We start from the raw sequence: 14,952 nt of genomic DNA, 5'->3' as shown, positions 1-14,952 counted from the left end.
TCGACATTTGGATCCAATTAGGTATTTGAAATATTTCCGGTTATAGTTCAGTTTGGTTCCTTTTGGAATCGAGTCAGTTCGAGTCCATAATGCAAATAACTCTAAAATACATGTAATTTGGGTATGTAATAGTCTAGCTCAGTTTGGATATTTAGGAGCAAAAAAAAAAAAGTATCTGAAAAGACGAAAGACGAAAAATACCTTAAGTACTAATTCATATTTAAATTTATTTATAACCCAAAAGCGTGGGTCAAAATCTAGTTTGTACTTTAGAAAAACATCTTAAAAATCACCAACTATATACTAAGATTTATAAACGAATTTATTGATTTTCTAGAAAAAACAATACAAAGAAAGAATTTCATTTCAATTTAAATGCAAGGCCATTTAGAGTTTTTATATTGTTAATATTTCTAATTATATTAACGTATGTATCGTGAGGATAAATCTGAGTACTTAACTACAGTAGAACTTCTATAAATTAATACTCGATAAATTAATAATCTCTATAAATTAATAAATTTTGCCGGTCCCAATTTGGGCCGGTTCAAAATTTGATATAAATCGATAAAATAATAAGATAATAATATTTTAGGAAATTCTATGTAAATATATGGTCCCATTAAAATTATAAATTAATAATTTATATGTATACATATTTTTATAAGTAAGAACATATTATTATATTGTGTGTTTATATTCACAATGAAGTTATCTTTATATTTCTTTAACACTTAATATATTTTTGATGAGATTTCGTAATATTATATGTAAAATATATATTATATACATCAAATAATATAATAAAATAATATAAATTTAAAATTTAAAAAAATAACAATTAATGTTTATACACTAAAATCTAATATTTTTTTGTAACTTAGAATAAATATATTTTAAAATAAAAAATCTAAATAAAGAAAATTTTGTAAATTAATATCTTTATAAATTAATAAAACTTCAAAGTCGCAACATTATTAATTTACAGAGGGTCCACTGTATATCAAATATGGCGTGTGTGTATTCCACACCCCAAAAGAAAAGAAAAACATATGTACGTTTGTTTCTAAAAATAACTAATACTATTTTATGATAACGTGAAATATAAGGTTTTAAAATTTTGATAAATACTTTGGAGGGTGATTTTTAGGCGATTTCCGGTGTACTGCCTTTTTGGTGTTTCTTGCCTTTTTTAAATATTTTTTTCCTCGTTGTGAGTGGGTTTCATTTACTGGCAGCAGCTACGGTTTTTTCTCTTTTTCTCTTTTTCTTTTGGAGTATTAATTTCCCCTTAATCACAGCTCTCTGGTTTCCTTAACTCACAAGGCAAACTTCTCAAATTAATTTGGCCTTTTCTTTTCGTGAAATTTTCATTTCCTTTTTACCTTTCCTTGATATCTAGTTTCCTTTTAGCATGATTTCTCTAAAGATCATGACTGAATATTGTGAGGTTAAAGGCAACTTTGCGTCAATTACGTTTGACCTACTTCCTACCACCTCGCAGTCTCAGATTGTAGTAGTCGCCGGAAGCTATAGTGATCGTGATAATATGGCTGATTTACTTCAGAAAGCTATCCAAGCTATGTCGCTTGACGAGGAGGAGCCCCTTACCCTCCCCGATGACCCAAAATTCAGAGTCTTCGATAAAAACGAAACGAGTCTTCTAGGCCGTCTTTTGAATCCGGATTGTCAATCCATGGAAAGGATGATCGAGTACATGCCAACGGCTTGGAGGGTGTATGGTCGGGTTCGGGGTATTGCTCTCTCTCGAGATAGGTTCCAGTTTGTGTTTCAAAGAGAAGAGGACTTACAGACGGTCTTGAAGGATAGGCCGTGGTCTTATAATCACTGGGCCATGGTCTTAGAAAGATGGACTGCCAACCCCCCGGAGGACTTCCTTCAGTCCATGATGATCTGGATACGTATCAGGCACATCCCGGTGAATTTTTTCACCTCTGAGACCATGTATAAGCTCGCCTCAGAAGTTGGAATGGTGGAAGAAATTGCTTATGACCCAAAAATCTCACATACGAAGGACTACATAAGAGCGTTGGTGATATTCAATAGCAACAACCCAGCAAAAGCCTCTCGCAAACTCACTGTTGAAGGAGGAACGGTGTCTATTGAATTCGAGTATGAGAAGATCCATAAGCGTTGTTTCCATTGTCTCCGTTTGACTCACGAGAAAATGAGATGCCCTCTGCTCAAGAGAGGAGTTTACAAAGCTCCCAAGTCTTCGGAAGTTCCTCGTGTGAATCAGGGAGGTCCGATCATTAATGAACCACCTGCTAGTCCTCCAGGGTTTCCAGTGATGTTTCCAAAGCAGTCGGCTGCGGACCGCAAAATGGCAATGCTATACATTTCTCACTCTGACCCTACTGAACGCCTAGCTCGTATTGAACGTGTTAAACAAGGTATCTCAGAGAATATGGCGGCCTCATCTGTCCATCTGACACGCATCACTAAGGAGTTAGATAAAGGGAAAGGGCATGTCTTCTCTTACACTGAACTTCTAGAATCACAACAGTGTGGGAACTCATCCCAGGGTGTGGCTCCTCTCCAGATCAGAGACAAGAGTGACGAGGATACAGAATCTTCGGCGTCTAAATTCTCAACTCGTTCCGCACCGGTAGTTCCTTCGGGTTTTCAGCTTGGCCCTTCTTCGGAGGGGCGAGTCACCGGGAACTTAGGGGCGAACAAGGCACAAAGAAGACGTCCTCCGTCATGGAAGAGGAGAGCTGCAAGCGGTTCCTTGAAATCACCTGTTTCTACATCTACACCACAGAACACGGAGCTGGCTCAGAGCTCGAAACGGAAGGCAGGCTTCCTTACCGTTTCATCAGAGAACAAAAACCAAAAAATCACCAACTCAATGGTGGCTTCCGTATTGAAGCCGCTGCTTCCCCAATGAGCATATTGGCGTGGAACTGTCAAGGTGCAGGAAGCATCGAGACAGTTCGTTTCCTCCGGGAACTTCGTAGGAAGCATTACCCGGATTTTATATTTTTGATGGAAACAAAACAGAAGTCTGATTACATGTTGGGTTTGAAGAAGCAGTTAGGTTATGATCATTTGTTTACGGTGGAACCGGAAGGGCTGAGTGGTGGGTTGGCGGTGATGTGGAAGGATTCTTATCAAGTTGCGGTACTCTCGAGTGATAAGAGAATAATAGACTTGAAGGTGGCTTTTGGGTCATCTTTCTTTTTTATGTCTTGTGTGTATGGGGACCCTGTGGTAGCAAGACGACAATTGGTATGGGATCGTCTAGAGTCTGTGGGGCTGCGAAGAGATGAACCTTGGCTCTTAGTCGGGGACTTCAATGAGTTGCTCTCCAATGATGACAAGTGTGGAGGTGTGACACGTGATGAGTCTTCCTTTTGGAACTTCCGGAATTTGATTCAAAATTGTAAGCTGAAGGAACTGAGACATTCCGGGAACTGTCTTTCATGGGCAGGTAAGCGTGAAACCGGTTGGGTGCAATGTCGTTTGGATCGAAGCTTTGGAAACGACGAATGGTTTTCTCTATTCCCTCGTGCGAATATGGAGTATTTGGAGCTTTGGGCCTCTGATCATAGACCCATAAGAGTATGTTTCGCACTGGAAAGAGATAACCCTTCTAAAAGTAGATTCTTCTTTGATAAACGTATGCTGTCTAGAGAAGGATTCGAAGACATGGTCCGTATGAGTTGGGATGGAGGTAATGGGGAGCACAGCAGTACGATGGATCGTATTGGACGTTGCCGGAGGAGCATCATGAGGTGGAAGAAAATGTCAGATATGAACTCCAGACACAGAATCACTCGTCTGCGTGCTACCTTAGAAAATGAAGTAGCGAAGATCTCCCCTTCCTTCGATTTGATGAAACGTGTGAAGCAAGAATTGGCTGAGGCTTTGCGAGAGGAGGAGTTATTCTGGAGACAGAAGTGCCGTGAAGAATGGCTCAGGGCTGGGGATCGTAACACAAAATATTTTCACAAATGTGTGAAAGGAAGAAGGATCCAGAACCGTATCCTTATGTTATTGGATGAGATGGGACGAGAACATTTCTCTGAAGGTGCTAAAGGCAACATCGCAGTGGAGTTTTTTAAAGATCTGTTCACTAGTTCTAACCCACATGACTTGGATACTCTGTTTATGGGCTTTCAGAGCAGAGTAACGAATGATATGAACAGCTGTCTGACGAGACCGGTCACTGCAGAGGAGATTAAGAAAGCCGCTTTTGATGTTAAGGGCAGCAGTGCGCCCGGGGAGGATGGTTTAACTGGTATCTTCTATCAACGGTTCTGGCACATCGTCGCCCCGAGTCTAGTTGCTGAAATACAAGAGTTCTTTAGGTCTTCTGTCATGCCTGAAGGATGGAATCACACCCAGCTAAGTTTGTTGCCAAAGATTACAAATCCATCTCGTATGACAGACATGAGACCTATTAGTCTTTGCTCGGTTCAGTACAAAATTATATCAAAAATCTTGTGCAACCGTCTGAAGATCATCTTGCCTGAGATAGTCTCTGAAACACAAGGGGCCTTTGTATCTGGGCGCATCATCTCTGATAACATTCTGATTGCTCATGAGATGATCCACGGCTTGAGGACAAACACCAAAGTGGCTGAGGGTTGGATGGCAATTAAAATTGATATGTCCAAAGCGTATGATCGCGTTGAGTGGAATTTCCTGGAGGTTCTACTTGAAAGAATGGGCTTTGACAGAGTGTGGATCAGATGGATTATGGCGTGCGTCAATTCAGTTTCATTCTCAGTATTGCTGAATGGTAACTCTCATGGTTACATCAAACCAGAAAGAGGCATTCGTCAAGGTGATCCGTTATCGCCTTTCCTCTTTATCCTATGCGCGGAAGCATTGGTCAGTTGTCTGAACACGTCTGAAGAAGCTGGTCGGTTACATGGTGTTAAACTTTCTGATTCCTGCCCTGCAGTTCATCATTTATTGTTCGCGGATGATAGTTTACTTCTGTGTAAAGCCAATGCTGTGGAGGCTGCTGAGATTCTTGACTGCATCCAACGTTATGGGGAAGCATCGGGTCAGCTTGTTAATAACCTTAAATCGTCTGTGATCTTTGGTTCTCTTATTCCGGAAGAGACGAAGGAGGAGATTAAAATTATTCTCGGTATTGAGAAAGAAGGAGGTGAAGGTTCATATTTGGGTCTCCCCGAGTGTTTTAGTAGATCCAAAAGGAAACTCCTTAGCTTTATACGTGAAAAACTCCAAGGCCGTCTTAATGGATGGTTTTCCAAATCACTATCTCAGGGAGGGAAGGAGATTATGTTAAAATCGGTTGGTTTGGAAGGAGATTATGTTAAAATCGGTTGGTTTGGCATTACCGGTTTATGCGATGTCGTGTTTCAAACTCCCTAAAGAAGTTTGTGAGAAGTTGACGAGCGCTATGATTGAATTTTGGTGGAATAGTGGCAATAATAGGAAGAAAATTTCGTGGGTGGCCTGGAAAAAATTATGCACAGATAAAGAATTGGGTGGGTTAGGCTTCAAGGACATTGAGATGTTTAACCAGGCTCTGCTCGCAAAACAGGAATGGCGTATATGGAAGTTTCCAAACTCCCTTTTGGCGCGTATTCTGAAGCATCGTTACTTCAGAAGGTCTGAGTTACTGGATTGCAGCTTAGGAGCTCGGCCTTCGTACGCGTGGAGGAGCATTATTCATGGGCGGGAACTTCTTAAGGCAGGTTTGGTGAAAAAGATTGGTGATGGCAGAGATACAAGGGTCTGGCTCGATAATTGGTTAGTGGACCCAGTGCCACGTCCTCCTAAATATCGACAAGATGCAGTCGTGGATCTTACTCTGACGGTTCATGACCTTATTGATGCACCTTCAAACTCCTGGAACATCAACCTTGTACGCCAAGTTATTGCAGAGGAAGACGTTGAATTGGTCGTTAATTCGAAATTTGCCATTAATAGATCTGATTCGGTTATCTGGGGTCTAGCAAAGAATGAGAGATATGACTCAAAGAGCGGTTACAAATTGGTGGAATCGTTAGCAGAGATTAGATCAGGGGTCTCAAATAATATTCTTCCTTTAGAAAAGCAGCTGTGGTCTAAGCTTTGGAAATCTAAGACGTCCCCAAAGCTCCGACACTTTCTCTGGCGAGTGTTATCAGGCGCCCTGGCGGTGAAAGCACAACTATGCACCGGGGGAATTCCTTTAGACCCTACTTGCCCCGTCTGCCACCAAGGTCCAGAAACAATTTGTCATATGTTATTCCACTGCTCGTATGCTAAGGAAGTATGGAGAGCCTCTCAATTTCCCATACCTCCTGCAGGATGGTTGTCTTCTTCAGTCTTTCTGAACATCCACTACCTGATATCATGTTCTCAAAAACAGAGTATAGGTTTCTCTGTTCGCCTATCATTTCCTTGGTTGTTGTGGCATATTTGGAAAGCAAGAAATAAATTTTGTTTCGAACAAATCCGACCGGTGACGTCAGAAGTGGTTACTCTAGCGATGGAGAAGTCCGGCGTGTGGTTACAGTTAAATGGTCACTTAAAGGAGATTGGGGAAGGTCTTCATGTGGACCCTGGGAAGAGTCATCTATGGTCTAAACCTCCTGTCTCATGGGTCAAATGTAACATTGGATCATCATGGGACTCTTCTTCTCTGTTTGGTGGAGCTATGTTACATAGCAGACGATCTTTCAATTGTGTCTCATCAGCGGTTCAAATGGACTTAATGGCTTTAGCTTGGGCGTCATCAGCTGTGGTTGACTTGAAACTGAAGAATGTGATTTTTGAGTTTTCCTCGGCTGAAGCGGCAATGGTTATTCAGAACCCCCTGCTATCTCCTTTCAACTACAAAAATTGCTATGAAATCTTACGTAGTGTGCAGGCTATAGTGAGAAGCAAGCTCCAGCTGGTCTCTGTAACGAGTAACAATGCAGCTTCAGCAATTGCGGTAAGCGTCACAAGAGATTTGCGTCATCATTCGTACGTGGCCAGTAATGGGCCTCAATGGTTAGCTCCCCTATTATCAGCAGAGGCAGCTCCACGTTGATTTCTTTCCAGAAACCTTGACGTGTGGAAGGGCTTCTCCAGATGATATTCTTTTCTTATTTCCCAACTTTTGGGTTTTTCGTTTGAGGCCTACTGGTTCTCTTGTTGTTGTTTTCTTTTCTTTCTCTTCGTTCTTCATATCCAAGCTTTGCCTTGTGAACAATATTTGATGCTACAACAAAAAAAAAAAAAAAAAAAGCTTATAACAGATCGTAACGTCCCATAACCCCAACTTTTGAAGTGGGGTTTTTGATTGACAAACAACCGTTGGACTAACGTGGGAGGAGAAAGTTAGTGAAACTTTATCCTAATTATAACAGGAAAATATGCAAAGCAAAAGCTGTATTGTCTCTGGTTTTTCCTAAATATATTATGTTTTACACTTAGACAAAGTGATTCAATAAACTTTATTAAGTTCAATAAACTTTTAATCTAAAATTATTTGGTGATAAATGGATGAACTTTAAGTTTCTTATATATTAGTGTTGATCTTTTTCAATTTTTGATATACAATTTCAACACGCTCCTTCACAATCATGATTTTTATGAACACATTTTGAATCAAATTCCAATTTTGGACCGATAATAAACTCTTTTGGGGTCATCCTATTTAGATCAAAAAGGTAGATTTTGATATCACATTAGGTCATTAGGTCAGATAGACTTCTAATTTAAAATAAGTGGTGATAAATGGATTGGTTGTGTCGGCGTGATAACGACTCCATTGCTAAAGGATGTATCTTGCCACGACTTGGGATCATGGCCATGGACAAAACTCGACTAACCGTTTATAGGCTGGACATTAGCTTAAATGTTTCTTTGAAATTGCAGTGGATTTTTTATTATCTTCAGTCCCTCTTCTTTGCTTTTCTCTCTTTTTTTTGCTTTGCATTTCTGCCTCCTATACTCCGCAAAAATTCTTGAGTATTCATCAGCTATATTAGTTAGCAGACAGTCCGATCTAATCTGGCAAATAAAAAGTAAAATTGTGCATGGACCGACTAATTCAACTTATCCAATCGGCGCACCTGTCTATATATGATTATTATCAAGGTGGTGGACCGATTCAACTTCAAGGAAGCTATTTCCATAACCATGTTGTTAGACGGTTAGTACAATTTATGCTTTTTCAATAACAAAATAAAAGGGCCACAAGTTTTAATGAGTAGGACCTCCGATAACGTTGAATCGACCCCTGATTATAATAAGGTGGTGGACCGATCGATTACAGGCACCAGTCGTTACAATTATTGTTGTAATATATATTCGGGGACATGATGGTGTTGCATTTTGTGGTATTAGTCTTGTTATTTTGCGGCACTAAGTAGAAGTCTTTGATACCCAACGACGATGAATATGGAAGCATCATCATTCAAACCGTATGTGATATAGCAAGTACACAAATCGTGATTTTCTCCTCCAGTGTTTACCAGATTTGTCAGCTCAAAAATTATCCCCCAAACCAAAAACTTAAAGAAAAACAAACACATCTCAATCTTCGTGACCAAACAAACATAGTTATGCAAATTAAAATCAAACATGCAAGTAAATGAATTCCAGGTTGTTCATTTTTAACTATACAATTTGTCAATCGTTCACGAGGCCCATTATTGCATCAGAACTCCATTTCTCCTACGTCAGTTACAACTCTACAATGCCGCCCAAAGTCATATGAGCAGGAGGCTTAAAACATATCAAGAAAATATGGCCTTTTAACTGTAACTACATTTAAAAATTGTTAACTAAAATTTTTATATCCTTAAAAATTAAAATATTTATAAATTTTGCCACTTAAAACTTTTATTTAGAGCATTAGCTCAGCCAAGGCGCTACTACACGTCAAGACAAAATCACATGCTATCGAATCCGAAGGGAACAACACAATACGATACAATGACATACCGTCCGAAAAAAGAGATAAACCATTTATTTAGTATACCATTATCAGAACTACTTAAAAGGACAATGCCTCTCATTTTTAAATAGTAGATAACTCGCAATTAAGCAAACACGAAAAAAACTAACACCAAATCATAACTGTCCATTAGGACAAGCACATCATAACATCAAGAACGTACTACGTGGGGCTAGCCACGTGATTCATCTAGCTGGTTGATCATGTAAAGCGCGTTGCTTGTAACCCTCGCCACTTTCGTCATCCAATGCTTCACCTCCGTTTTAACCTTACCCTCGACCCCTTTAAACCCATCGAGACACGTGTCGTCATCCGTCAACGCCGCACTAGCCCACGTCTGCGCGTTGCTCATCTGCCACCTGAACTCGTTCGCCGAAACGCCCGAAACGTGTAGATGCTTTAAAACGCCTAGCGTGCGGCTCAGCTCGTCCACCGAGTCTCCAATCATCTCCACGCAGTCCACAACCGCCGCTTTCACCCGTTTCTTTCCCACGGTTTCTCTCACAGCCGCGAGTTTCTTAGCGGCTGCTCGAGCGTGGGAGAGGCTTATCTTGACGGCGGCTTGAGCTAGCTCGCGACGGTTTGTGATGGTTGGACCAGAGTAGGTAGAGAGTGTACGGACGCATAGCGATGGATAGCTCGCGTGCACGCATGAGGAATGCACAATATCTTCCGCAGCACTATTAGGTGCATATCCGGTGGTGGCGGCTACAATGACGGCAGCGACAATGGCGGCGAGAAAGAGCTTCTGTGGAGGAGCCATTGTTTGAACTTTGAACTGGAGTGTGTGTGAGAGAGAGTGACTAAGTTAGGGCTATCTCTGTAAATGAAAAAGAGAGCGGTGACTGGTTGGTAAGAATTTAAAGTGGTAGGTCGTTCGACGTTATAGCTTATTTATGGTTTTATTACATAAATACCCTCAGATATTTCATTTTTGTTGCGTGTGTACGTGCAAGATAAGGGCAGGATGGTGAATGCAGTACTTATTGATTATGGGGAAAATCTGTAAAATTTAATGCACCCCAAATTACAGTAGCGAGTATAGTGACAAAGAAAGACTGTCCACTCCGATGCATATAGATAAAAAAAGATTTTGGTAAAAGCATATAGATAAATTAATAACATGTGAATGATAATAATGCTCTAACATATGTAAAGTGTAACGACAGAAACAGATAAACAATGTGAAATTATTGGCGGACTGGTCACCAGTGGCCAAATTATAGTTAAAGAGGGTTCAGAAGATTGGGCCCACATTTGCTATGAATTGACAAAAGAGGTTTCAGAGAGGAATCTTCATCTACCATTTATTTTGCTCAACTCTTGTATCATATCAGAATAAACTCTATGTTGCGTATTAAAACGAATTAAACTTAGTTAAGATTAATGCAAATTTCATATATTCTGAAATTAAGTTTGTTAACAAACAGTTACTTTTATTATATACTAGGAAACAACCCCGCGCGTTTACGCGCGTGAAAAATAAACGTAAATTGTTTAATTTAAATGTTGGACTTATAAAATTGTGTTAATTTTTTAGTTATTTAATATAAAATGTTTTAACATAGTTTTAGTAGATTAATAACTTGTGCAACTGAAAACTTATACAATAAATGAGTGGTAAATATATAATGCGTATAAAAGCAGGAAAATGTTATATATGTGTTTGAAAATTAAACAGTTCTAGTGTAGCATTGTAAAATTAAGAAACGTAGTCATCCTTAAATATTTTTTCTAATCTCTTTTTTTTTCTTTTACAAGAAATAATGACTTTAGTTCCTTCTGTCTGGACAACACTTAGCATTTATAATAGGCTGCTAAATACAAATGATGTTTTTATTAAAAAACCCTTTTTGTAATTTATTTACTTTGTTTTTTATAATTAGAAACAAAAGAAAGAGTATAACAATTGTTAGTCAAAATGTATTGTACCTCTTCAATATTAATTGGGTTTCTTGTTGATTCATGTGACTGTTAATCTTGTTGAAGTTGAGTTATAAACTTGTAATTAAAAAATGTGACTTTAACATTGAATTTGAAAACTTTTCCAATTTGTTTTGATAAAAAAGAGATAATTGTGTTATCACCTGAATCATTATATGATTGCTCTTGCATTTTTGTTAATTTTAAACATTAGTATTTATTTATACATTATAGTGTAATAATATTTATAAGTAGCACCCTTACGTAATTTAATCAAGTCTGTTGAATATTTACCCATGATCCTTGCCATTTATTTATTGAATGTGGTTAATAATGCAGTATTTGAATTATCTTCGACAATAGTATATGTTTTATAGCTATTATAAATTACCATTTTATTATTAATCTGTTTATTATCTAAGTTTAAAAAATCTTTAGTACTCTTAGTTACCTTAAGATACCAACAATATTCATGTTTGTGCATTTTTGCAAATAAACTTTTCACCCACTTTTTGAAATATTTTTGCGCATCGATGACAAGATATGTAATTTCATCCATTTATTGAACTAATTTCCTTATTTTTCTTTCAAGGATAAAATTTTTCTCCCGACAATAAATGGAGTACAACATATTGTTTTAATAATTATGAATATTTTGATGTTTTTAAAACTCATATGTGAGTTTTATTAGAATAAATAATTAAGATACCTCAAACAAATATCCAGAAATGAAATTCATTATTTATGTTATTTTGACAATGTTGTTAAGTGTGTTGATTACATTGTTTTCCAACTTCACTCGTGTTGTAGGTGTTCTGGGTAGACTACAAATTAATTAATTGGTTATATATATACAATCATATCTAGCCAATTAATTAATATGTTTGAATTCAATTTATATTCATTGGTTACTTTGAAGGATTGAATAGTACCCAAGCGATCATCTCTATATATTTTTGAGGCTGACATTGTGTTTAAATAAAGATATCCCATTTTTCATGTTTATAACCATAATTTTATTTATTGTTTAAAATTTTAATTTCTATCTAAATTAAGTATGATGATACATTACAAAACTTGAAAATGTTTTGAGATTGCCACTTGTTATTATTAGAGTTACACTTTTTGCTTCTTTATTTTTTATTTGTTTTTGATAGATATCTACCACATTGTCCCATATAGTAATATGCACTTTGCTTTCCCTATTTTTTATTAAACAATTAAAAACGTTTAAACTTAGTGATATTATAAAACAGTAAGTATAAAAAGAAGCGTAAATATTATTAAAACGAGATTTTGAAATGTAGTAATAAAGTTAATATTAGGTTATTTAAATTTGACGCAGTGGTTTTGCAAAATATTTTATTATGGTTTTTTGTCAAACTTAAATCAAATTCTAAGTTATGAGATGAGGTTAAATCTCAAAAATTTGATATTTTAATATTTTACTAATAAGTTATTTTTTCTGACCGATGTAACTATGAACTTACCCTTCAAATTGAAGATCTAGGTTTATTCTTCTTTGCCCACTACTTGTATTTTTTGTGTTCAGCCTTTCTTCAATGATAACACCAATAGTATCTGTAATTAACTTAATTATTTAATACACATTATCTACATTAATAAGTTTTGTGTTTATTAATTTTTGTATTACCGTCATATGATTAATTTTTGTCTACAATTTCCATAAGTTGATCATAATCGCGGAACCTAAATTTCTCACAATTTATTAATACACCATATTGTTCAATTTGAGATATTGTTGAATCTTTCAACCAAATAATAAAAGGATGTTCTGAAATTTTATAATGATCTCCAGCCCTCCATACTCACAATCATTGAAGATATATATTTTACATTCTAATGGTTCCTGAGAAAATTGATGAATGTATCAGTTATAAATTGATCCCACGATAGTAGATTCCTAGATTATAAAAAATTTGAAGTTATTTATTGTATTAAAAGTAATTCAATTAAAATATTGAAAACATTACCTTTTCATCCAGTAGTAAGAAATTAAGACTTATAACCTCATTACCAATTTTAGGATTTCTTACTTCCCACATTGTCTTATTACTCTTTCTATAATTCCATGTTCTCCACGTTTCATCTTGATATTTTCTAGTAATTTGTAGGTAGGAAGTTTGATTCCTTCCTATTCATGTTGTTGTTGTTTGTGAATTAGTGATCCCTTTTTCTCTACTTTCTGTTTTGAAAAGTTATGTTGTATTTTTAATGGTAACTTTTCATTTTTTTTGAACTTTTTAGTTATTTCAAATACATGGAGTATGTACATTAGTATGATGAAATACAAAAGAAAAAAAAACTAATATCTAGTGTTACCAAATGTCTTTCAACGTGAAAACGCACTTTTCACATTTGTTTTCAAAGTTATAATAATTTAAAATAACAGATAAAAAAGTTTTTTTCATCATAAAAAGGTAACTTATTTATTATTAAGCGTCCATCCAAACGGATATAGTGATTATATTATCAGTAGTAAAGAAAAATGATGAGAAGACACATCTGTTAAAATTAGAAGCACTAACACGTCTTTTCATTTTTTTCGTCAGTTACATTTTTTTATGCTTATATATGTCTATATATTTAGACCAAAATAGATATAATTATATATTCATGATTTTAAGGTTATAATAACTTAAAATAACTGATACAAAAATATCCTCACTTCTTATTTATGCAATAGGGAAAGTTTAATCATCTTAAGTTGTTTACTAATTTATCTTCAATAGAAAAAAGAATGAAAAAGCACATCTGCTTAAATTAGAAGCAGAGTCGTCACAACTTTTCAGTTATTCATCAATTATATTTTAATATTTTTATATATGTACATAGATGTTTTTATTCTAAATAAGAAGACGTAGTAAAAAAAATATTTATCATTTTTTTGGTAAGTAATAATGTTGTAAAAAAATTTATTCTTATACAATTTAATTATTTTTTACAAAGGTTATCACGGAAAGGAAAACCAAATAGGATTTTATTAACTAATCCATTACATATTTAAATTAAAAAAAAAGTCATTGTTATGCTGGTAAAAATTAATTGTCAAGAGAATAAACAAATATGAGCAAAAATCTATGTCTATCCCTTCCAATTTTCTTTTTTATTTTATTTTATTTCTGTAGACTTTATTACTCTTCTTTTACTTTTTCTTTCCGTGCAAATTATTTTCATCTATGATTTTATATTGTTTATTTGTGATCAAACGATTTGGTAGTTTCACAAATAAAATGAAATAAATCTCAGACTACCATGGAGACTTCCATATAAAATGAAATAAATCTCAGACTGGAGTTACTCTACTTTTTTAAATGAGACTTTCAATTTTATTTATTTGATCAGCATGGTCACTTGCGATAGTTATTATCCAACTTTATATTTTGGTTGGACACTAAAATCATCTCATTTATCACATTGCGAGAATGGGTTATGTCTCGTTGGACACTCTACTTCCCACTCTTCATCTCTTGGCTTTGATGCAGTTAAAGGACGAGCCACCATTGTCGTCACCAGACACAACTACAGGAGGAAGCAGCCGTGCCATCAAAACCAACGAAATGGTTCCGAATGATGAAGACGTGGAGGAGACAATACCAACATCAAATTCTCTTACAATGAGACTTTCATATAAAATGAGATAAATCTCAAACTGGACTAACTCTAAATAAGACTTGCAATCTTATTTTATTTGATACTAACGTTCTAGCGACAACAACAACAAGGTACGTAAAACTTGTAATACTTACTCTACTTCTTTAAAAACAACAAAACCCAGTGATAAATGTCACCGTAAACAGATCAACACTTCAATAATGACTCTGAGACTTTAAAGGAAGGAGAAGAAGAAAGACTAATGACCTTAAATTTTTTTTTCTATTTGTTCCCTTTAATCAACCGTTATAGAATCTATTAGTAAACATCAATTATTAAGTGTACAATAAGATACCAAATGAATACGGAATGGCATACCTTGACAGATACCAAAAAAAATAAGAAAAGGAGATAGAAGATGGTTACTAAAACAACCAAGTATGTTTTTTATAAATTTCTGCTGTAAAAAATTTCAT

General features: G+C 35.8%; 2 protein-coding genes across 2 annotated transcripts; one reads left to right on the top strand and one right to left on the bottom strand.

Annotated features, from left to right (window-relative positions):
* The first annotated feature begins 1,432 nt into the window (after window positions 1–1,432).
* On the top strand, window positions 1,433–2,911 carry LOC111211731. Its single transcript, XM_022713001.2, has one exon. It carries the CDS (start codon window positions 1,433–1,435, stop codon window positions 2,909–2,911), a length of 1,479 nt encoding a protein of 492 aa, XP_022568722.2.
* Window positions 2,912–8,933: 6,022 nt separating this feature from the next.
* On the bottom strand, window positions 8,934–9,807 carry LOC111211729 (pectinesterase inhibitor 3-like). Its single transcript, XM_022712998.2, has one exon. It carries the CDS (start codon window positions 9,699–9,701, stop codon window positions 9,111–9,113), a length of 591 nt encoding a protein of 196 aa, XP_022568719.2. The 5' UTR covers window positions 9,702–9,807; the 3' UTR covers window positions 8,934–9,110.
* Window positions 9,808–14,952: the final 5,145 nt, after the last annotated feature.

Source organism: Brassica napus, chromosome C9 (assembly GCF_020379485.1).
Source record: "Brassica napus cultivar Da-Ae chromosome C9, Da-Ae, whole genome shotgun sequence".
Taxonomy (NCBI): domain Eukaryota; kingdom Viridiplantae; phylum Streptophyta; class Magnoliopsida; order Brassicales; family Brassicaceae; genus Brassica; species Brassica napus.
Note: the sequence above shows the minus strand (reverse complement) of the source record. Positions and strands in the feature narration are given on the sequence as shown.